Raw genomic sequence first — 22,584 nt, forward strand, 5'->3', positions numbered from 1 at the left:
TTAGCACAGCACAAGGACTAAAATAGATCAGAAATATTAACTATGTACAAATATTCTGATTTTGTAGCTTAAATGCGTTTTACCGACCAGTGAGTTATATTGTTACTTGGTCTAATGTCAGTATTGATTTCACAGCAATAGTGCTCAAATCTTATACATTGAGCAAAGCGCATTTACTATTAAAAAAACAGTCTTTCCGTACAAGTTAGAGTTACTAGCTTTCGTCTTATGCTCATATTTGAAGTATTTTTTCATAACATCGTTAACTACTTTATCTGATATAAGAACATATCAAGTTTATTAAAGTAGTATGGAAAACGTTAAAGATGTCATACCTAATCATAAACGCATGGTTATTACCTTGTAAATAAAAGAATGATTAAATACAAGAGAACTGTTTGATATTGTATTACAAAAATATGGAAATAATATTATAGTAAGATAATTGCAAAGTTATCTTATATTGCTATTAAATTACGCTTTCATATTGAGAGGAAGAACTTTTGAAATAAATAAGTGTTTTTTGTTAACAAATAAAAGAAATCTGTAAATTCGTTTCATATGTGCATATATATAATAATTATGATTTGTATATACAAATTACACTATTTACAGTTGCAGCGTTAAAAATCTGTGCCAAGAGATATGTAAAGATTATTATGTATGTATTGCATAAGATGACTTTATAATTTTTATTGTCAAATTTTGTGTTTATATTACAAATTCCAAGCACTGTCAGATATGCTCGTATATTTTTTAGATACCAAAGATTAAAATTTTAACAAATTAAAGAATTCATTTGTATATATTTATGGTCTTAATTTGTATGGTATATAGAATAAGCATATTTGTAAATTATTACTGGTCTTTTAAAACATCAGAGAATTACAATACTTTCAGTTACAAGAATCATACAAAAAAATATTCGGGCAATTCTATTTATTATTCTTAGAAAATGACAGAAAGTGCAGCAAATAATTCTTGTTTAACACTTATAATGAAAATTAAGTTGAAAGGTTCATAAGAAATATTGTAAATTCAAATTGTATACGAGTTTATGTGATATGTATTTAGTTTATGGGTCTGTACAAAATTATAATTATTTAATTAAAAAAATGTTTAATGGTACATTTCTTTAAAAAATTCTATAGTGCCACTCAAAATGAAACTTCTTTTTTATCCTTGAAATCCAATATGCATACATATATGGCATAAACTTTCATTGTTTGTATTTTTCAGTGGAAATAACTCTTAATGTTTTTGAAAATAATTCTTTCGTTAACATTGCCTTCTGTGGCAATGTTTTCAATGTAATGCAAAGTTACATTATTAACACAATTATGAATTAAAAAAGATTTGAAAAAAGTTGCAGCATAAAAAATTAAGAACTTTTACTAATACTTTTAATTTTCACCTTTCAAGGAAAATACATGACACACACATATACAACCGTGCAGATATGTAAATTCCCATGAAGTATGAATAGCAATGAAAATACTAACTACATTTCGAGTATCTTGCATTGTTTAAAAGTTAAAAAAAAGATAAATATTTTGATACTGTTCAAACATCCACAGGCTCATTTAAAAAAAAATTTTTAAATAAAATAATAAACTTAACATAAAACTATCATATAAAGGACATATTCATAAAGTTAATATATACTATAATGGAATTCTTGTAATCAACAAAATTTGTATTCTTTTTTATAACCAATTAAGAACAATAACTATCAAAATGTTGCAGAGAAACACTCTTTAGAGACTTCACAAACTGTAATTTTTTCTAAATATATTATATGTGCTATTTAAGACCTGCACTTATTCTAAAATTGAGCTGTTCTTAACCCATAGAGGTATTATTTTTAAATTTCTTTCTTGTAATGTATTAAATAACTAAAACAAAGAACTTATTATGGTATAACAAAGAATTTAATATATTCTGTTAATTTGTTCTTTAATTCTGTGTTATGCTTTAATTTGTCAATAAAACTGACACATTGTTAATGCAAATTATGAACTTGTTATATTAAGAGTATTTAAACTTGCTAGTTGATCTATGACATCATCCTGAACTTGATCAAATATGTTAAAGAGAGATAAATGTAAATAAAAAGTGCTCAGGGTTTCTACTTTTTCATGAGCATCATTTTTTTTTTGTCAATATACCAATGACATATTAGCTACATTATAAACTTCTTCTTTAACTCTGAGCATACTTCCCTACTTGAAATTTTGTAATTCTTTTATTATTTTTGTGATAATTGCAATGGATTATTACCATGTCGATCCAAAGATAATACACCTGTTCCTGCTTTTATAAGAAGGATAAACACTGACATTTCACATTGCATAGCTGCAAAATATAATGAGTATATCCTAAGTGATCTGGTTGATTGGGATCTGTCCCATGTTTTAATAATAACTGTACCATTCCTGTGTAACCACTGTCAAGAAAAAGATTAATATACATACTACATTACACAAACTTACATTCTTATACACACACACAAAAGTTAAATAGAGAAATACTTTCCTAACAGAAAAAGAATGTTTGTACAAATATGTTTAAGTATTAAATAATATAAATTTCATTTTAAATGTACCTAGAAGAAGCAATATGTAGACCAATGTGTACCAATGCCAGTAACATAATGACGACTTCTAAATGGTGCATAATAAGTAGATTTCATTTTTCTATGATAATGAGATTCTCTTTCACCGCTGGTTTTAGTTACAATTGAACTGACATTACTGATTTGGTTCAACGATAAATTTTCATATTTGACAATTGAACCATCGTTCGAATCATTATCCGTTTCAACACCAGAATCCATGGATATCATATTAAATTGATAAGTTCGACGTTTTAAAAATGTAACGCTGTACCTTATAAATTCGGCATGTATTACATGCATACATACTGCGACACACGTACGAAAATAACAGATTTGAAGTTTATCAGAGATAGTAACGCTTGAACTTACCAACAGAAGAATGAAGTGTTACACAATTTGCAGGGAATTCTGAGTTGTATGTCGTTTGTACCCATCGAGCACCGAACAAACTAGTGACTCATTAGATACTAGATGTACATACACTAATGCAAGAGCCGCATACTGTAAATTTAGCACTTCATAGCTTCGTCCAGTCGAGAGAGAGTAAAATGTCTCTCTCTTTCTTGAAAAATCTAGTCTTATTTATGGGCAGACGGTTTGATTGACTGATCGTCGTTTACGTCTAAACAGAACATTGCTCATGATCCATATAATGTTGGAAAATATTATCATGAAGAAAAATGTTAATAAATTTTTATTACGGAAAACACGTTCAAAATCCCCTGATTACATTTTGACTATTAAAACAAAAATTTATTTTTGAGTGTTCGTAACACGATTGCGTTTAAACAACCGAATGGACTTGCATTTTAACCGTTTGAGTCCTAAGTAGCGTAATCGTACTATTTAGATTTCGTGTAAAAAAATCTTAGTTCATTTAAACGCTATGGACAACTGACGGTATACTCACAGCTTGTCGAAATAGCACGTTCAATTTTATTGACACATGTACATCGTATCGCTGTTTTTTTTTCATGTAAATAATACGATGTTATCGCGCCGCTTAGCTCTTCGCACCTAATTAAGATAAGCACTATCACACTATTTGGTATTTTTCGATAATGGATTTTCAATGACCCTCTGAGATTCAAACGGTTAAACTAATTTCACTTACTTTCAGTAGCTAAATATTAATTTTTTAAATTAACTTTCTACAAGTAGAATCGTTTAGTGCAACATTATTTTAAAATATTTATAATGTACATTACTGTAGAAATGTTGATTAGTACAAATTGAGCAACCTATGATTAAACTTAATACAAAAGTTTGCCAAAAACTAATTTCTTATAATATTATTTGCAATAGGATAAAAAATTTTTTTTGTTTTTTATTTATTTACAACTTCTATCTAACAGAAAAAAATTGAATAATTCCTCTAACCTTGAACACAAATTGATTCAATAATCTACGATTTTCTTATTTTTATGAAATGTTTTCAGTGCAATGCATGGTTATATTAAAAACCTAATTATCGGGAATCAAAGAAAATTTGAAAAATGTTGCAGAGTAAAAAAATTAGGAATATCCACTGGTATCTTTAATTTACATCTTTTGAGAAAAATACATGAATAGACATATACATATGTGCATACATATTGTATGTGTGTGTATATTTATACACACATATAATATACAATGTAATATATATATATGTAAGTTCCTATGAAACAAAGTACTTTATTTAAGATTATTTCTCAAATAAAGAAATACTTATGTACAAAACGAATAAAGTAATTATATCAGTTATTTACATATTTAAACAAGAAATAAACAATATGCGCATGAGCGGATACATTTATTAAACATGTAAAGTTATTAAATGTAATGCGATCTTGAATTATATTTTAAAAATTATAAAAATATTGTGGTATGTTTAATTAAACTTTCATTCACAAAAATGTATATAAAAAATTCTGTCACTCCAAACTTGTTTTCATATACACACATAATACATACCTACGAGCACAGGCTCATTTTACATGCTTGAAAGGTTACAATGATTTATTCAATATCTTTTCGATAGTTATGAAACATGAAATAGTAAAAACGATTATATTATTCAAGTTGAATTTTATTTGTCTAATTCCTTTCAGCAAATAAGTATTATGCAAGAAACCATGCAAATCTCTGGTCATTACATTTTGTTTTCAATATATTATATTTTTCTTCTTGAAATTATTTTTAACAATAAACTGTGCAGCAAAGGATAAGTTTTAACATTGACTGCTTTAATTTTACATTGTAAATAGGATTTAATATTCAGATAGAGAAACATATAATGCTTGTAATTTATTTAATCCTTTATCATTTATTGCATAATATTAAGGCTGCAAACAGAGGTAAACAGAAGGGTATATGATATCGCAAGAATGATATCTAAAAAAAATCAATTAACTGCCAAAACAATCTGTGTATAACAGATTCTATAGAATAGTGATGAGCAACCTGTGTTCTGCAGTGGACCAAAATTGAAAACCCACTATCCCTTATACAGAAATTTAATTACAAAAATTTAATTTATAGGGTGGAATTTATTATTTTTGACAATGAAACTTGTTTTAAATTTCTTTCTTTCCTCTTGCATACATACGTACATATACATACACACTTACATTTCACTCCTACAATAATTTACTTATGTTTTGAAGGAACTTGTATCGATAAGTAAAATACGATTGTTCGTACGTAACTGAAAAGTACGAACAAAGAATGACACGATCGTGGGAACTTTATTGTTTCGACTTGCTGTCCCTTGTTTTTCTCTGTTTGCTCTGTATCGCTACGAGTGAGTATTTTTCAAGTAACCACTTATTGCGTGCTTCATATCGATAATAAATTGTATCTTTTGCTAAAAGTTTTTACGCTTCAGCTAAATGAAGTGTAATGTTTCGATGAGCCACAGATAAGCAGTTGGAGGACCGCCGGTTGCTCATCACTGCTATAGAACATTAATAGCAGTGTTAATAGCATTGTTAATAGCAGCAAAAATACCAACTACATTTCAAGAGTCTTGCATTGTTTGAAAGTAAAAAAAGTTAAATATTTTAATACTGTACAAACACCCAGAGCTTCGCAGATATTTGTAAAATGAACACTATATAAAAAGCAAGAAACTGAAATAATAAGCTTGTAAATATATATTATGACAATTAAAATAGGTTAATGTGAACTCTATACAGTAAATCAAAATAGAATTTGCACACTCTCTTAAGTCCTAAAAATCGAATGTGCAACTCCTTTTTTGAACCACTGTATTATATTTTAAACTTTCAAAGCCTAAAAAAATTAACATACTTCATTGTCATACATATCTACAAACAGTTAAAATATATATTTACTATTAGTTCTCTATTTGCAGCTCAGAAAATTTAATAAACATAGTCTAAATCTTATTACTTTTTCACTGTATTAGATATGATACTATAAAAATTTAACATAAACTTATTTTTAAAACTTTATTACTTTGTGTGATATAGGTTGTGAATGTATTTTAAAATTATACATTACAAGTCTTTAAAATTCAACAAATTAAAAAAATGCTCCATCGTACATTATCTTGTGTTAAAAATTATCACGTAAAGAACATATTCATAAAGTTACTATATACTATAATGGGATTCTTGTATCTGGCAAGATCTGTGTTTTCTTTTATAATCAATTCAGAACAATGACTATCAAAATGATGCAGAGAAACACTTCAGAGGCCTTGCAAACTGTAATTTTTTCTAAACATACTATATGTAGTATTTAAGGCTTGCTCTTATTCTAGAATTGAGCTGTTTTTAACCCATTAGGGTATTTCTTTTAAATATGTCGTTCAAAATTAAAGATAATTAATTGAATTATTTTAGACATATAGTGCCAGGCCATACTGATAAGCAAAGTAAATTATTCAGTAAAAGCTATATTGGAGTTACAAACAAAGAAAATATTTCTAAAACAGATCCAAATCCAAATCCAAATAATAAAGAATGTAATGACATCAAATACATTACTAACACATAAAATTACAGCTCCTGATAAAATCAAAGTTGCTTCTTGATTTTTGATACCTCAATGTATCAATATAACATTGACATAATTGACTTATCTACGATTCTAACATTTTGTACATTAAAACTTTAACATTACTTTATGCATAGATATAAGTTAAAAGAAAATCTTCCTCATAATGTATTAAATAACTAAAATAAAGAACTTATTACGGTATAGCAAAGAATTTAATATATGCTGTTGATTTGTTCTTTAATTCCGTGTTATGCTTTAATTTGTCAATAAAACTGACACTCTGTTAATGCAAATTATGAACTTGTTATGTTAAGAGCATCTAAACTAGCCAGCAGATCTTTAACATCATCCTGAACTTGATCAGATGTGTTAGAGAGGGATAAACGTGAATAAAAAGTGCTTAGGATTTCTACTTCTTCATGGGCATCTTTTTGCTTTTGCCAATATGCTAATAACATATTAACTATGTTATGGACTTCTTCTTTAACTTTAAGCATATCTTCCCCCTTACAATTTTGTAATAATTTCAGTTTTCTTTGTGCTAATTGCAATGGATTATTACCATGCCGATCCAAAGATAAGACATCTGCTCCTGCTTTTATGAGCAATGTAACCACTGACATTTGACACTGTACAGCTGCTAAGTGCAATGGAGTGTTGCCTATACAATCTGGCTGATTAGGATCTGCACCGTATTCTAGCAATAATTGTACCATTTCTGTGTAACCACTGTCAAGAAAAAGATTAATATGCATAATATATTATACTTACACTCTTATAAATTAATATATAGTATGATGACATTCACAAATATTTAAAATATATTTGGAAGAAATTAGGTGGTGTAACATATAAACATTAAATGCTGCTATTTGTAGATTCAAATATTAAATTAATAAAGATTTACTAACAGTTAGAAAGTATATTTAATATTTCTACATTTTCTATCATTAACTACATTCTTTTACTTCTATTTGTAAATCACAAAATAATTTATAACACACACACATACACACACATACGCGCACGTTAAATAGAGAGGTGTTTTTCCAACAGAGAAAGAGTGTTTGTAAAATATTCTATAATTCTAATGGACAAAGTACTTGTTCTTCATTAATAAAATTGTACTTAAGTATTAAATAATAAAAATCTCAATAAAATGAATTTTTATTTGATTTAAAATTTGTTAGATTTACCTGCAAGAAGCCACATGTAGAGGAGTTCGTCCTTGTGTACAATGATTGTTAGGAGATACACCAAAACTTAAAAGCATTCTCATCTTGTTAGTATCGTTTAGAGCTGCAACTAGCTGCATTTTACGTCCAAAAAAAGAATTATTACGAGTAACATAATGATGACTTCTAAGTGGTGCATAACCAGTAGATTTCATTTTTCTGCGATAATTTGATTCTTAAAGAAAACATAGATTACTATAAAATTTAAATAATAATTAATATAATCTTATATAATTTATACAAATTACTTACTGCCTGAATCAACATTATACATGCAAGGATATCCAAACTCCAAAACCTGTGGAAAATCAATTTCAATACAATATCTCTTGTACAAATATAAAATTATTTTGCTGTTCTTGTTGTATATAATGAATTTTAGAGTGATATGATACATATATACACACACACGCGCGGCGCGCGCGTATTTACCATCGAATAGCTGTTTATGAACATATCTGAAAATGCATTTAATTCTACATTTATAGTACAGTTGTACTAAAATAATAATTGTTTATGTTTTAACTTGATCGTGACAATATTAATTTTACTTAAACCAAGTTAAATTAACCAATAAAATCAAATACGATTAAAAGTAACATATAAAACTAAAATAACTGTTTTGATAAGAATATAATTAAGAACAGGTATCAGAACAGATATGTACCTTGGAACAACATTCTACAACTGGTTCTGCACTGCTTGTTGGTGTTGAATTCTGAGTATCCCCGGTGTAATTGAAATTTTCTATTACAAAACACGAAGGTGGAGTCGGTGGACGCAAAGCAAAAGATTCAAATTCAATACGGAGAGTATCTGGTTCATTCTCGTGTACTTCTTTCTCACTACTAATTGTAGTCGCAACAGTTGAACTGACATTACTAATTTGGTTCAACGACAGATTTTCATGCTTAACAATTGAACCATCGTTCGAATCGTTACCCATTTCAACACCAGAGTCCACAGATGTCATTTTAAATTCAAACGTTCGACAACGTTTTAGAAATACAACGCTCTACCTTACAAATCAACATGTACTACATACATACATACTGCGACAGCCCGTACGAAAATAATAATAGATTTGAAGTTTGTCACTTATCGAATATGTCGATATTTGCTGAATTCGCCACCAGAGGGATAAAAAGTGTTACATAAATTTGCAGGGAATTCTGAGTTGTAACGTGGTTTGTACCCATGGAGCACTGAGGTACCAGGCCAATAATAATCTTCTAGTCATTATATGTAGTTTTATTTACTCGAAGTCAAGTAATATATTATAGAAATCTAAGGTTTTAGTTTCTGTGCATTTATAATGTTGTATGTTTGTACGTGATGTACATTCCTCGTTGTGATACTTTTGTGCGGTGTGATTGTAAATGAACTTTTGGATTATCTAAACGATTGATTGAATGTTTTATTGAAATAAAATGTTATCAACTAGGATAATATTACGCACTACTTGTTGTACAAGTTAGTAAATGAAAACTCATTGAGTAATTTATGTTTTCTTGTAATATTTTGTACTATAGGTGTAAAATATCTTCCCTATTTATAATGCGAAACGTGTTTAGGTTTTAAGAACATAAATAAAATAATTAAGTACTATATAATAAATACTTGTGTTAAATATATTAAAATAGTCGTAATAATATTATTCCTTATATAACAGTAAAAAATCAATTTATATTTTAATTTTGCAGATTTGGTTACCACAGTCAATGAGTATCATACATCATCTGTAACATTTTTGAATCAGCAATGGAGGAGAACGTAAGATTACATTTTACAAAAAACAAAAATTTTTAAAAATATTTAATATTATTGAATGATTTATTTTGCTGCTTTTATGATCCTCAAATCATTATAGCAAGGGTTTAGTAAAGAATCCTAATTCTTACGGACCATTGGTTAATTTACCAGATTACTCATTCAAAGATAATAGGCCTGTTCCTTATGGCTCAAAACAGTTTCAACGTATTAAGAAACATCAAGAGTTTGGGGTATAGATTTTAATTAAAATTTTATATTTGGTATTTAAAGAATGATAGTCATGTTAACAAAATATTTTCCTCATAGAAAAGAATTTTGAAACTAGTTGGTGAAATCGATTATGCAGTAGAGAAGCATGCTAAATTGTTGAAACAGAAAGAAGAAACAAAACAACAGATTTTGGATGGAAAATTAAAACCCAAAGGACAGTTGTTATTAATGAATAAATAATGTTTCTTAGGCCATTTGGTACATCTATAATTAAGTGTAAATAATAAAGTTCACAGAATTATGATACCCTACTATTTATTCTTTGTTCAAAATTGATTGAATACACTATTTGTGTATTCAAATGGAAGGAATATTGAAGCTTATAAAATGCTAAATAACCTATTGACATTTATTACTTTATTTATATTCATAATTAATGGGATATTGTATTAGACGTGGAAAGTTTTCTTGTTCCACAAGAGGAATCTCATCCAATTTAATTGGAACAGGTCTTTCCTGCCTAATTTCATTACAAACGTTTTGTAGCATACTCTTAGGTACGTCTTCATCAGGAAAAATATGTAATCTTTGCATAGTATGTCGTCGTTGAAGATTTCCATGCATTGAACTGTAAACTGCTTTTTGTACAATCTGTGCACATACAAAATACATTAATTAATTGTATTGTTATTATATATAAACAAATTATTATTTACCATTGTTGGATCTTTATTATGTAATTCCCATGCAAGTGTCCAAGTTGCACCTCCATGGTACCCAGTATGATGGAAGTATACACGTTTTTGCCATTCATCTCCACGTAATGCAATATTTTTACTATTTATTACAATAACATGGTCGCCACAATCATCTATAAAAGTTGTTAAATGAAATATAATCATAATAATACAAACATAAATGAATATAATTAATTACTTACTCATGGAATGATATATGGGTTTATATGTACCCATGAGATAACTTGTTATTAAAGATGCACTTTTATATGGATCTTGCCAATTTGCATCATAAATGTGCCAGATACGTGCAAAAGTACCCCATTGCTATAAATAAAAGATAGAGTCATTAATATTAGTGGAACAGATAAAAATCTTAGATGTTTAAAACATGGGATCAAACTAAGTTAATATATATGTAGGAATTTCATTTGTAAATATAATACCTTTAATAAATATAAAGAAAATGTTTTTCAAATATACTTTGTAATAATATTCAAACAATTATTAAAACAAAACATATTTATTTTGTAAATAAATAAAATCTGTTCTAATAAATTAAAAAGATGTAAAAAATTATATAAAATTATTGAAACAATCAAACCTGTCCTCTACGAAGGAGAGACATAACGACTTATATTACAACATATAACTCCAGACAAAAATAAGAAAGCAACAGATTTTAAATCATGCTACTATTGTATTCTTGAGGTTAAGTTCTGAAGTTGTGTGCAAACGTCAATAATATTTTTTGAGAACTTTTTAATGTTGGTTAAACTGACAACTATTCACTTAGCTGTGTGACCACTATATAACTAGATATAAGATAGACATATGTATATAATTTTATGTAAGAAGTTAATTAAAAAATAATGAAATCCTCTCCCTTTTCCTCTCATGAATTTGCTTCAAATTATATGTATTTTTAGATTTATATAGTCGTTATCAATTCTAAATCTATAGAGGATGGAGTAAGAGAAAACGAAAATTGAAGTAAATTAATAACTTTTGAGCGATTGAAGATATTTCATTGAAATTTTTATTTAGAAATAGACAAAAATGATTGCTTTCAGAAGATATAAAAATTTCACGGGTTTTCTTTATTTAAAACGAGTTGTATTCTTATTTCTTCGATTTATCTGACCAGAAAAAATGTATACATATCGTTATAGTATTTCTTCAAATTTGAACAAAGAACTAGCCAAATTGTATTTTGTTTAATGCTCTTTGAAATGACATAAATCAGATTGGTAGGAAATGTTAAAGTTGTTGATAGCATTTAATTCGGACCGCGTTTCGTACTTGCGGTAAGCAAGTTAATACGAATGTATGTCAGAAAAAATAGAAATAATGTTACGATTAATCTCAACATGTTTCGTACAGTAATTTCAAATTTTGTTACCCGAAGAGAGAAATCAAAATTCCATCGATATCCCTCTACATGAATTACAATCGAGTTTACTAAATCGAGGAAATAAAAGGAGTCCACAGAAAAAATAAAAATTTTATTGTTATCCTTAATTAATTTCGCTAAGTAATTACATTATGAATCAAAATAAGGCAAAATTGGAAAAGAAGCGACACAACCATGGAACTACTCGGCCAAGTTTGTTTCCTTTAATATTCCGATTAAAGGGAAAGATGATCGACGACACCGAAACGAGTGCCCTGTTTCTCTCCGCATTCCGACGTGAGTTGCGCAAATGTGGTCACAACATAGTATCTTTGACAACAAAGACGATCCTCCTGAGTCTGCTGCTTTCGTGGCTTCGCGCACCCCTCTGTGATCGAACATTCTTCCCAAAAACTAAATATATCAAATTTTTTTTTAAATGTTACACAAAATATTCTATTTTCAACTTTGATACATCTTCGAAAGCTTCTATTTATGTCCGAAGTATCTAAAATATTATTTTAAATAGATTATCTATTATTCTTTTTTTTTAATATTACAGAAAATACCTCAAGATACACTACTTATATTTTAAACAGTACTTTAATTTTAAATTATAACAGTTGCAGACGTAAATTTAGATAAAATATTTGATAATTATAATGTAATATGTCTTCAGAAATGTTGAATCTGTTTATTAACACTGATAGAACATAAGGTGTATATGTTATACTTAGTTTTAATAAAATATGTAAAAATAAGAAAGTTACATCTGTAGTAACAAATTAAATATTATGATTCTTTAATCATTATGTTTCTGCAGATATTTTAGATCTGTACAAGCCATGTTCCGAAGCTTAGAAAGCTTTTTCCAATCCACTCCTCCCATTACCTTGATAGAAAGTCTAATACGGTTAGTGCCCGCTCTTTTTTATTTGTTTTTCTCTTTCTAAACTATCCTTGTCTTTTACAATTGATGACAGTGATGGGGGGCCCTTTTCGTGAACCTGAATGTTTCATACTATCAAAATAACGTGGATTAAAATCTCTGCAGTTTGTTGCAGAATTAAACGTGTTACGATCTAGTTGTACAGGTATACTTAAAAAGAGTGCTAAAAAAATGACAGGGCAATTTACAATTTAATAAGTATTTTAATGCAATAATATAATAATAATAATAATAATTATTATAATAATTAATAATATCAACTAATAATGTTATTAAATATTTTATACATGTACATAGTAATGTATTTATAATAATTCGTATTTTATCATTAGGGAATTATTAGTGTTTAAAAGTAGCAAAGATTTTATGTAAACAGGTAAGTCTTTTTGCACTATCAGTCCTTTGTTACAAAGAGTAGTAGATTTCTTTATTCCAACTGTGTTTTTTTAAGTAGAGATTTAACAAAACAGCATTGGCATTAATTAAACAGCAATAGAATATTTCTTACAGTATGTAGTTTGTATGTACGATTATAAATATTTGTTTCCTTACAAATATTATTTGTGAGAGTATCTTATATTGGCTATTGTTTTTCTTATCTATGAATATTGATCATTGTCAAGTTACCAGGCATGTTCAGGATTCCATAAGTAATATAGAAATTTTTGTTTCATTTATTTGTATTTCTATTTATATATTTCATTATACTCGAAAAAAGGAACTTCATTGTTCATTTAGGCAAGTATAGCACCAGGCGAACATTATTTCTCAGAGCAAATGCCGTTTGTAAAAAATATGCCACAGACAGCAGGATTAATATAAATTTACCATTTTATGCAATAATTACATTTCTGAGAGTATCTATTGTTTTTAGTTATTTAAATTTGCTGAACTTATTAGAGTATTCTTCATTCCATAGTTAGGTTGAAATTTTATTTAGTAATGAAATATTAAGCTGATCAACTTCAAAAAGGTTCATAGTGAAATAGAACTTTTGCACAAGTTCTTCAAATGTAATAGTGCTATATTTATGTAATAGATTCTACTTTGTAAGTTATTTCTACTATGAATGGAAAACTTATTTTGTTATAATAAAAAGTAAAATAATTTGCGATTGAAAATCTCTTGATTAGAAATTAGAATATTAATATTTTTCTAATAATTCATGATTGTCTCATTTACAATATAAGTCGGTTTTAATTAAACTTCATGAAATACTTATTAGTTATAATTAAAGTTTTACATTTGAGACTGCTGTATAAACTTTATTACAATTTTATTAGTGGTGACATATCTAAATAAAGCACAATTTTTTGAAAAATAGTTTTTCTAAAATTAGATTTGACCAATGTGATGTAATTCCATAATTTTTCTAATATTTTTGTTTTTGCAGACAAATTTTTAATTTCTTTTAATGTGTATACCTAAAGAAATGTAAAATTAGAAAGATCGGAAAAAGCAGGAATTGAATAAAGAAATATTAAAGAGAACAAGAACAATATTTACTAATACACTATATTAATATATTGCAGAATATTAATACAATGTATTGCTTATACAAGTTTTTAATCATTTATCTATATTCCATATTTAAAAAACTAAGCATTTTTCTAAAATAAAGATGGTTAAAATTTGTGAGTTCACTGGTAGCTTTTGCTATTACCAAATTCTCGTTAAACTATATTAATAATAATACAGAAAATTAAATTATTATTGATATATTAAGAGATTCGAATATTTGTTTTCATAATTATTTTCCATTTAAATAGTTTCTCACTGAATAGAGTTATTTTAAATTGATTGTAATTGCTGAATTAATGAGAGCATTAATGCAAATAGTAGACATAATGCTTAAAGCCAGCAATAAATTTAATAATAATAACGAATAAGTTAAGGAAGATAGACTATTAGAATTGTTTCTTATTTTTTCAAACATATTTCTTGTTCTTCCACTTTATATCAATTTTGTCCAACATAAACTTAAAAGCTTATAACGATGAAAAAATAACATAAGGCATGTTTTATATTAGATTTCAAAGTACAAAAAGTTGCTATTAAAATTTTTTTTTAATTATTCCAAATAATTTGGAAGCCAATCGACATTTGCTGCTTTTGCATTTAATATCCTGAACATTTGGTTACTGGATGTAAGAAAGTATGTAAGATAGACGTACTAAAAGCGCATTACGTAATAATACTGCGTCGAAAATTCTTACTTTGCAGTGTTTACACGCAAAGCATATTTTTTACAAAAGAAAAAGTAAAGCTTAAATTTTATATGGTATTAATATAACGTGCTTTGCAATTTTTTTACATCTGCTAAGTGTCGACACATTCCGCGGTTATGTTCTCTGTATAAATGCAATTTATGTTTCGTAATTATTGAACCATTATAGTGATAACACAGTTGGTTCCGAATATACGATGTACCATAGTAAATCACATAATGTATAATTCTTTAGGTGAACAACTAAATCGTTCTAAACGCGTACAACGTATTTACGTAAATATTTTTGTATAAAATGCGCTAACAATTAAATGTTCCGAAGTAACTTGTAGAGCGATGACATTTTCCTGAAAGCATCTCAAGGAAAAAATTTAGGTATACAAATTGATGTTATATATAAAACAATATGTTATAGAAATCGATGACTTTCGAGATACGGTGTAACAACTTTTATACAATAGGTATCGTTAGAACAGTACAGCAGTATAAATTCTAAAACAATGCATAAGGAAGGAAACTCTCCTTAGAGAGTGAGATCCTTCCGCAGATCGTTAATATAGAGAGGTATAGTCTTCAATAGATTTAACGATCTACTTGCGGATCCCTTTCAACTCTCTAAAGAAGCCTCTCGCCTATCACTTTAGAATATCTGTATTGCTATACTATTCTTTATCTAAAATTTATGTATAATTTTTAGTCATTGACGTGATATGACGCACAAAACGCTACGCCATGTAAATCCAGTTACATAAAATCTTTGGCAAAGGCATGATTAATCATTGACCCATGATTCTGTAAATATGTATATAATATTATTGTAATCCATAAACAGCTACTCGCCATTTGTCGTTTTTTTTACATAATTTTGATTTCTTCCAGTGTGAGCATTCGGAAACGATCTTGCTCGTGAAATGCACCAGGTCGACATTTAATATAACACGTTGATATCGCATCAACCGACACTATCTCCCATTACTTCCGTTTTTGTTTCGTGTTCTGTGTGTTCCGATTCTTCATTCATCTCAGATTCACCATGTGCATCTACAAATTCCTGTTACCATAAAAACATAATTGAATCGATAAGAATAATAATAATATTGCTAATAATAAAGGAATAATATTATATTAACACTTTAGAAACTAGAAATTATGGATTAAATTAATAGCATATTAAACAAAGTTTCTTACATCTCGAGTGGGATCGTCAATACTGCTTTCTTTGTTTAAAATATCTGTAAACGAAGAAAACATTAGCTTACTATTATAGTATATTCAGCTAAAAGTGTACGAAGTGTGCAATAAATATTATCAACCTACGTTCGGGAAAAATTTTAAAAATGAGGAACTAACCGGGTTCCGTTTGTGTTTGGCTTGATGTGCATGTTTCAGAAAATTCACGACGTTGTATATCTGCATCAAGAGCGTGAAGACGTTCTCTGCTTCTACGTAATTCTTTTCTTAACCTTTCTCGTTCCTCTTCTCTCTCTTTTATGATTTCCTATAATCCGTAGGGTGTTTTTATTAAAACAGTAATCAATTTGTAAATATGTTCATTAAATTTACTTGTGATTTTTTATTTAGGGAAAATCATTATTTTGTCTCTAAACTATAGGTAAAATTTCTTCTTTAGTATAGGAAGGGATATATTTTCTTGAAAAAGAATCCTTACCAGTAATTGTGACAATTGAGATGTTAAAGAGTAACACACTGGCTGTAAGCTCGCAACCGATACCGTCGGTTGTTGAGGGTGAGGATGCATTCGTGGTGATGGACAGCCAGTCGCCTCGCAACTTGGTGTCGTTGTTAGTGCTGATGCTCCACGTGATGCAAGAACTGTTTCCGTTTCGCTTACGTTTAGTGCGGAATTTAACATTCCTACTAATTGATTCGCTGAAATATAAAATATAGTATCGTATTGAGAATAATTATAATACAATATATTTTATATCAGTATGTAATACTTTATTCTCTAATTGTTTGTAGATTACAACGATTTAGATTTTCCTGATTCTTCTCAGATAATGTATAAATTAACGACTATAGGCTTGGAAGTAGTTACATCTTTTATATTTTGTTGGTGAATATGAAGCAAAGTGTGGATAAATGAACGAATAACAAATATATACGAAATGATAATTAAACTTCAAGACTACACTAACTGAAAATGCTGTGTTGCAATCAATTTTATATAATTTATGTCAAACAAAATTTATATATTTCTTTCACATTAGTATGCACATTCAAATTCTTGAATAGTAGTGTATATCATGTAATGTGGAGCAAGAACTGTAACTTTTGTCTTGTCGTCATTGTATAGTGATAAATTTTTTAATAATTGTAGTGATATACTGAGTGTAACTATAATATAATTATTATTGTACAAAAAGAGTACCTTGACTAATAGCAGCGAGTATCAACTCAGCAGGTTCTTTTTCTAAACTTGATGGCTCAGATGCCATGTCTGCTACATGCTCAAAATCTTCTTTTGGGATATTCAAGATATCTGCGACCAACAATTGTTTTTCTACCAAAGCTTGCTTAATTATTTCGTCTTTTCTTCTGAGACACTCTGAAAATTAAGATGGTATAAGTATAATTCCAAAAGCTTTAAAATTATTCTTTATAGTAAATTTTGTTTTTTTTCTGTAAATCATAAAATAATGGTCATAGATGGAATAAGGTGTCATATTACTTTTGACTAAAAAGATATACTACGTTATATAATAAATAAATAATATACCTATGGGTGTAAGTACCGGTTCTGCAACATGCACAGGTGGTACTTCTACGTGGACTTCAAGCGGATCTATTAATGAGACTTGTGTACAAGTAACCATTCGTAGTGGTTCTCCTACACCTAAGTCAAAAATATATCATGATTAAAATATATATCTTTTTTAAAACTAATTCAACTACCTATGATGCTTACGTATTTTATTGCCAGATTAGTTATGCATTAATTAATTAAATTATAAATAGCTTATTTTGCTTTGTTTTGTTCAAAAGAAGAAAGTGTTATCATTGAAAAAATCATTATAGAGTAATACTCAGGGTGTTCCCTGGTTAAATCGTCAAACTTTAGATATGAATTTAGGACCCTAAAATAAGTATGCCCGCAAATGCTTCCTTCAAGAGATATTTATTACTAAAAGTTTCCCAGAACAGTAGTTTACTCTATCAAAGTATTCAGTGAATTAACAGTTACTCAGAACGAATAAAAGGAGTTTTGCTTACAGTACAAACAGCAACAAATTAGTAACCTTCATTTTGGGAAACACAGATATTATCCAGAGGAAAAATTTATTTACTTTAAGGTCCTAAATTTATATCTAAAGTTTAGCGATTTAACTCGGCAACACTCTGTATATTTAACTAATTTAACAGTATAGTATGTATGTATTTAAAATTTTTTAATTTGTTTTAAACATATTTATCACTTTACACAGAAAAAATGTATTTCATTTTTTTTCAATTTACACATTCGATAATATATTAAAATAGTAGAACCTGTTGTAGAAGATTCAGATAGATGTTGCTGCTGTAGTTGCTGTTGTTGCTTCGTTTGCTCAGTCGTTGACGGATCAGGCCCAGGAGTATTAGGCGTTTCTCCTTCATGTTCCACGCTTGTATCTTGTATGGAATCCTTTGCTTCTAATTCTGGTTCCTGTTCCTGATCCGTTTTATCAGGAATATTGTCATGTTCGGTCGAGGAAGGATCTTCGATCGTAGGTCCAGGTTCTTCTGGCAGTGTAGTGGGTGGAGTAGGTCTTCTACCTTGTTTATCACGAGCCTTATACGCTTCAGCTGCCTCGGATATATGTTTACACCATAGTTTACGCTCAGCGGGCGAGGCTGCCACTAAATCGTAAATCTGTGCTCCGTTCTGTGACGTGTTGACAAGGTAAAGGGAATTCTTGTCTACAGCGTTGTGCCTGACGAGAACGGTGGACACCTTGACGATAGGACTCAACACTGAATTTGCTTGATTCGTGTTGATGAACTTTAGCAGGTACTTTTCATCTTGTCGATGCAATAGGAATATCGTATCGTCGAGTAGCACGACGTGCAGATCGACGGGCTTCGCACGATTCTGCTCGGTTCTGCGCCACTGTAACGGGCCTTCGTAAATCAATTTACGTTTGGTGATATCCAGATTCTTGAATTCTTGAACGGTTGGATGATCGAACTTGTCGAAAGCGGATCTGTCAATGGTACGTTGAATCTCTGCCAGCCTTTGATAATCTTCGGCCTCGCGTACAGCCTGGTTAACGCGACTGACAATTTCCTTGCTTCGATCGAGGCTTCGTAACACAGCGGCTCTCTCTTTCTCGCTACTTTCTGGTGTGTACTTCGCCAAATTCTCGAACAGCAGGGGATATTTGGTCAGTCTAAGCATTCCCGTCAGGATATGATCTTTGAGCTGTAGCCTTCGGCAGAGAGGATTCGATTCGACCTCGTTCAAGAAAGAATTCAATTTGGGATCTTTGCGGCGACGATCTCGTAATGCGTCAAGGGCTACCTGCTGTTTCGCGCAGTAGGTCGATGCTGCTCTTTCGAATGTTTCGCCGTTCTCTCCGTCGAACATATCCAGAAGCAGATCACCAACGTCGCCCATACACGGATTCTCCTTTTTCTTCCTTTTCATTGCTTGATTGAAGCGCGAATGAATCGTTACCATTTCATCTAAATTGGAAAACAGTAATTGTATTTGGTCTAACGGAAGTACTTGAGATTCCAGGAGCGGCTTGTGGAAGACATGCGACAAAACTTTCAATGCCCGGACGTGAGATCGCTCGGTGTGGAAAAGTTCTGAAAAGAGGGAAGTGCAAATTTGATTATCGAAGTTTCTGTTAGAGATACCTTTTATCATTTTAAATGATTACGATCAAGTAAAATAATGTTATTAAACAATTTTCACGAAAATGCGACAGACAGGCCAGAGTAGTAGTAATATTACGATAAAAGAGAAGACCGTGACTATCAGATTTTAATTTTAATAAAATCTTGTACTTGAATTTTCATTTTTTAATATCATCCTTTACAACGATCTCGCGAAACCGAGATCGCCGAGCAATTGTTTACGTGACGCGTGTTCAGTGGTGAAGACGATAAAAGATCAGATTTGAACATCTTGACGAAGAACACCGACCATTAATGACTTCCTGTCGCTTTTTCTCGGCATTGCTGAGACGGGCGAGTAAATCCTCAGCGACGCCTTGACTCCAGTCCGGAGGATCCGGCTCGACATCAACATCGCTGTCCCACGAGGTCGATGTGTTCGTCGCCGAGGTAGCGGGGTGCACCTGCTCCAGGCTGGTACTTGGACTGTCCAGGCTTCTCGTCGACAAACTGCTGTTCGACGAACTGCCCGCGGAGTTCCCGGGAAATGTCCCGGAATGTTCACAGTCACTGAAACCAGCCCTATAGTCAATCGTTAGCGAATTATGCATTCTACGTTTAAACTGTACCGGCCAGTTCAGTCACTTGAAACCTTTTCAATGTTTATAAGTTCATTTCTGATACGGTTAATGTGACATTCACAGTAATCGTGGACCATGCTACGATTTCCTAGAAAATCGAGCTACATCGAATCTTCCGATACCCATCGTAGGAAAATGAAATAAATATGAAAGAGAATTTTACTTGAACTTCGATCGCGCGTGAACAACATTCAAGAAATAATACACGTGTCTCGTTTGGAACGAAACAAACACCTCGGAAAAAAATATTCGAAAATCATGTCCCCTCGACCAGATATCAGAAATGAAAAATATATCGTACGTATTGCCAAACACATAGTTTTCTAACGAGCAGTTTTAAACCATTAAACGCTCCTATCGAGGCCTGTAATTATTCCATCCTCTAATTAAACGATGCCGAATACTTTGAAAATAGTGACCACTTCACACTCTTATCGATATAAAATCACGATAGGAAAAACGTGGGAATATAAAAGATCGTGTACTACTCTAAATATACAGAGTACTATATTACTCTAAATATACAGAGTACTACTCTAAATATAGATGTAACACGGGTGTCGAAATTCGAAATTCTTTGACTCTCTTGTTTCCAGTAATCTTTGCATACGTAAACTAGATGTTACAAGCTAAACGTTATCCATGCTCGGTACTCCATCCGGTATCAATATTTTCCAGATTGAAATTCACACGAAAATAACGTGGCGTATTATGAATGTGTACCTCTCGGATCTCGTACGACGTTCATTAACACCGAGGTTTTCGTGATTGGAGACGTCGTTCGGAACTCCTTCGGGGAGCTGGTCTTCGACGTTCGAGCACCCCCGTAAGATATCGTTCGACTGACCGAAGGGAGACGACGGTTCCGTGTACGATATTGGACTAGTTAGGTTTTCGTTGCCGCGAGAATTGGGTCGAGGACGGACGCGTCGAGAACCACGTTGTCTCACCTCTTATATCTCCTTAGCGCTAAAGGGCTTCCGCGATGGGGTAAAGCTGACTGGCATGAGCTGCCTCTACTGCAAACGCGATACTACGCGGACGCTTCTGTCCAGTGAGTTTTAACTGCAAAGAAGCGCGAAACGTCAAGAATACCTGCGCTGATTTCGTTTTTACACACGAGGTCAGTGATATTCCAGCGTCGTAGAATCGCGAGAATCGCAAGATCGTTTTTGTTCGACACGGAACGCGATGTGAACGAGCACGATCCATTGATCCTAATTCTAAAGTACTTTCGTTTTAGTTTACGTTAACAACATTGTACGGCTCGGTGAACCTCGTCGTTGTTTGCGTCCCCTGTGTTATTCATAATGATTATCTTTCCTTTGAAAAAGTATCTCTTCTTAAACGAAACAGCGAATTGTAAGTAGAACACTCGCGCGCAGAAATATGAATTCGTGGTTATCGTTTTCATTCTGTGGTGTTGCAAACGAAGTGCGTGGCTGAAAAGTGTGGGAAAGATACAAACGTAAGATAAACTAGGGTTGTAGAGTGGTATTCCAGCGTAAGCACTTAAAAATTTTAAGACGTACGATAATAGTGTGTCGGTTAGTGTACTTAAAACATTAACGAGGAGAGCGTCTGTAGCAGTGTAGATGGTTATAAAAGTTGAGCATATTTTATCGAGAATGAATTGAAGATCATATTTGGATGATTGTGAGAAAATATGTTTTCTGTTTAATCGTAAAAGTGGAAGTGTATTTAATATTAAAAAATGTGTGTATTTTACAGAAATGATAGATCTCTAAATTTATATATACGCAGGATGCAGTGACAATCATATTGTAAACGCATGTTATTTTTCTTTTCCTTGAATTAAAAAAATAGTTGCATATTTGTCTTAAAAGTGTTCTGCGATGAGCGCGCGAACGATATTTAATTGCATAATTTTATTTATCGAGGGATTCAATTATGATACAAAACTAAACTATTAATAATATTTAGCGATAAATGAT

At 30.4% G+C, this 22,584-nt stretch overlaps 5 protein-coding genes across 8 annotated transcripts in view; 1 reads left to right on the top strand and 4 right to left on the bottom strand.

Moving 5' to 3' along the window:
* Positions 1 to 1,811: 1,811 nt before the first annotated feature.
* Positions 1,812 to 3,881, bottom strand: LOC143151505 (uncharacterized). Of its 3 annotated transcripts, XM_076320696.1 has the most exons (3): positions 3,319 to 3,859; positions 2,606 to 3,239; positions 1,816 to 2,446 (listed from the first exon to the last, which is right to left on the bottom strand). In XM_076320696.1, the coding sequence occupies exons 2-3, from the start codon at positions 2,674 to 2,676 to the stop codon at positions 2,317 to 2,319; spliced, it is 201 nt and encodes a 66-aa protein (XP_076176811.1). In that variant the 5' UTR covers positions 2,677 to 3,239; positions 3,319 to 3,859; the 3' UTR covers positions 1,816 to 2,316. The 3 variants fall into 3 exon arrangements, with proteins under 3 accessions (XP_076176810.1, XP_076176811.1, XP_076176809.1); XM_076320695.1 differs by having other exon boundaries at positions 1,812 to 3,239; positions 3,319 to 3,881; XM_076320694.1 differs by lacking the exon at positions 3,319 to 3,859 and having other exon boundaries at positions 1,818 to 2,446; positions 2,606 to 3,240.
* Positions 3,882 to 4,367: 486 nt separating this feature from the next.
* On the bottom strand, positions 4,368 to 8,905 carry LOC143151502 (uncharacterized). Its single transcript, XM_076320691.1, has 4 exons — positions 8,528 to 8,905; positions 8,113 to 8,158; positions 7,822 to 8,035; positions 4,368 to 7,354 (listed from the first exon to the last, which is right to left on the bottom strand). Exons 1-4 carry the CDS (start codon positions 8,831 to 8,833, stop codon positions 6,919 to 6,921), a joined length of 1,002 nt encoding a protein of 333 aa, XP_076176806.1. The 5' UTR covers positions 8,834 to 8,905; the 3' UTR covers positions 4,368 to 6,918.
* Positions 8,461 to 10,154, top strand: Mrpl52 (mitochondrial ribosomal protein L52). The gene is made up of 4 exons (XM_076320693.1): positions 8,461 to 9,333; positions 9,564 to 9,633; positions 9,731 to 9,863; positions 9,940 to 10,154. The coding sequence occupies exons 1-4, from the start codon at positions 9,291 to 9,293 to the stop codon at positions 10,081 to 10,083; spliced, it is 390 nt and encodes a 129-aa protein (XP_076176808.1). The 5' UTR covers positions 8,461 to 9,290; the 3' UTR covers positions 10,084 to 10,154.
* A 77-nt stretch (positions 10,155 to 10,231) lies between these two features.
* Positions 10,232 to 11,345, bottom strand: Mrpl13 (mitochondrial ribosomal protein L13). Its single transcript, XM_076320692.1, has 4 exons — positions 11,185 to 11,345; positions 10,784 to 10,907; positions 10,560 to 10,714; positions 10,232 to 10,494 (listed from the first exon to the last, which is right to left on the bottom strand). Exons 1-4 carry the CDS (start codon positions 11,206 to 11,208, stop codon positions 10,261 to 10,263), a joined length of 537 nt encoding a protein of 178 aa, XP_076176807.1. The 5' UTR covers positions 11,209 to 11,345; the 3' UTR covers positions 10,232 to 10,260.
* A 3,398-nt stretch (positions 11,346 to 14,743) lies between these two features.
* Positions 14,744 to 22,584, bottom strand: part of Rhogef2 (Rho guanine nucleotide exchange factor 2) — a 44,440-nt gene continuing 36,599 nt past the window's right edge. Inside the window, exons 20-27 of one of the 2 annotated variants that reach the window (XM_076319976.1) lie at positions 20,299 to 20,570; positions 18,657 to 19,958; positions 17,890 to 18,006; positions 17,542 to 17,718; positions 16,819 to 17,039; positions 16,500 to 16,647; positions 16,338 to 16,381; positions 14,744 to 16,200 (exon numbers count right to left, since the gene is read on the bottom strand). In XM_076319976.1, coding sequence (XP_076176091.1) covers positions 16,102 to 16,200; positions 16,338 to 16,381; positions 16,500 to 16,647; positions 16,819 to 17,039; positions 17,542 to 17,718; positions 17,890 to 18,006; positions 18,657 to 19,958; positions 20,299 to 20,570 — 2,380 coding nt within the window. In that variant the 3' untranslated portion in view covers positions 14,744 to 16,101. The remainder of the gene's footprint in view (positions 16,201 to 16,337; positions 16,382 to 16,499; positions 16,648 to 16,818; positions 17,040 to 17,541; positions 17,719 to 17,889; positions 18,007 to 18,656; positions 19,959 to 20,298; positions 20,571 to 22,584) is intronic. The other variant, XM_076319977.1, reaches the window with a different exon arrangement.

The sequence above is a fragment of the Ptiloglossa arizonensis genome, chromosome 9 (assembly GCF_051014685.1).
Source record: "Ptiloglossa arizonensis isolate GNS036 chromosome 9, iyPtiAriz1_principal, whole genome shotgun sequence".
Lineage (NCBI taxonomy): Eukaryota > Metazoa > Arthropoda > Insecta > Hymenoptera > Colletidae > Ptiloglossa > Ptiloglossa arizonensis.

Excerpts from the sequence above, each read along its gene's own strand:
- Mrpl52 (XM_076320693.1), top strand. The coding sequence starts at position 9,291 with ATGTTATCAACTAGGATAATATTACGCACTACTTGTTGTACAA. Across the intron at positions 9,334-9,563 it reads ACGCACTACTTGTTGTACAA|ATTTGGTTACCACAGTCAAT; the intron begins GTTAGTAAATGA and ends TTAATTTTGCAG. Across the intron at positions 9,634-9,730 it reads AATCAGCAATGGAGGAGAAC|CAAGGGTTTAGTAAAGAATC; the intron begins GTAAGATTACAT and ends AAATCATTATAG.
- Mrpl13 (XM_076320692.1), bottom strand. The coding sequence starts at position 11,208 with ATGTCTCTCCTTCGTAGAGGACAG. Across the intron at positions 10,908-11,184 it reads CTCTCCTTCGTAGAGGACAG|CAATGGGGTACTTTTGCACG; the intron begins GTTTGATTGTTT and ends TTTTATTTATAG. Across the intron at positions 10,715-10,783 it reads ACCCATATATCATTCCATGA|ATGATTGTGGCGACCATGTT; the intron begins GTAAGTAATTAA and ends CAACTTTTATAG.
- LOC143151502 (XM_076320691.1), bottom strand. The coding sequence starts at position 8,833 with ATGACATCTGTGGACTCTGGTGTTGAAATGGGTAACGATTCGAACGAT. Across the intron at positions 8,159-8,527 it reads TTGTAGAATGTTGTTCCAAG|GTTTTGGAGTTTGGATATCC; the intron begins GTACATATCTGT and ends GATTTTCCACAG. Across the intron at positions 8,036-8,112 it reads GTATAATGTTGATTCAGGCA|AATCAAATTATCGCAGAAAA; the intron begins GTAAGTAATTTG and ends GTTTTCTTTAAG.
- LOC143151505 (XM_076320695.1), bottom strand. The coding sequence starts at position 2,917 with ATGCATGTAATACATGCCGAATTTATAAGGTACAGCGTTACATTTTTA.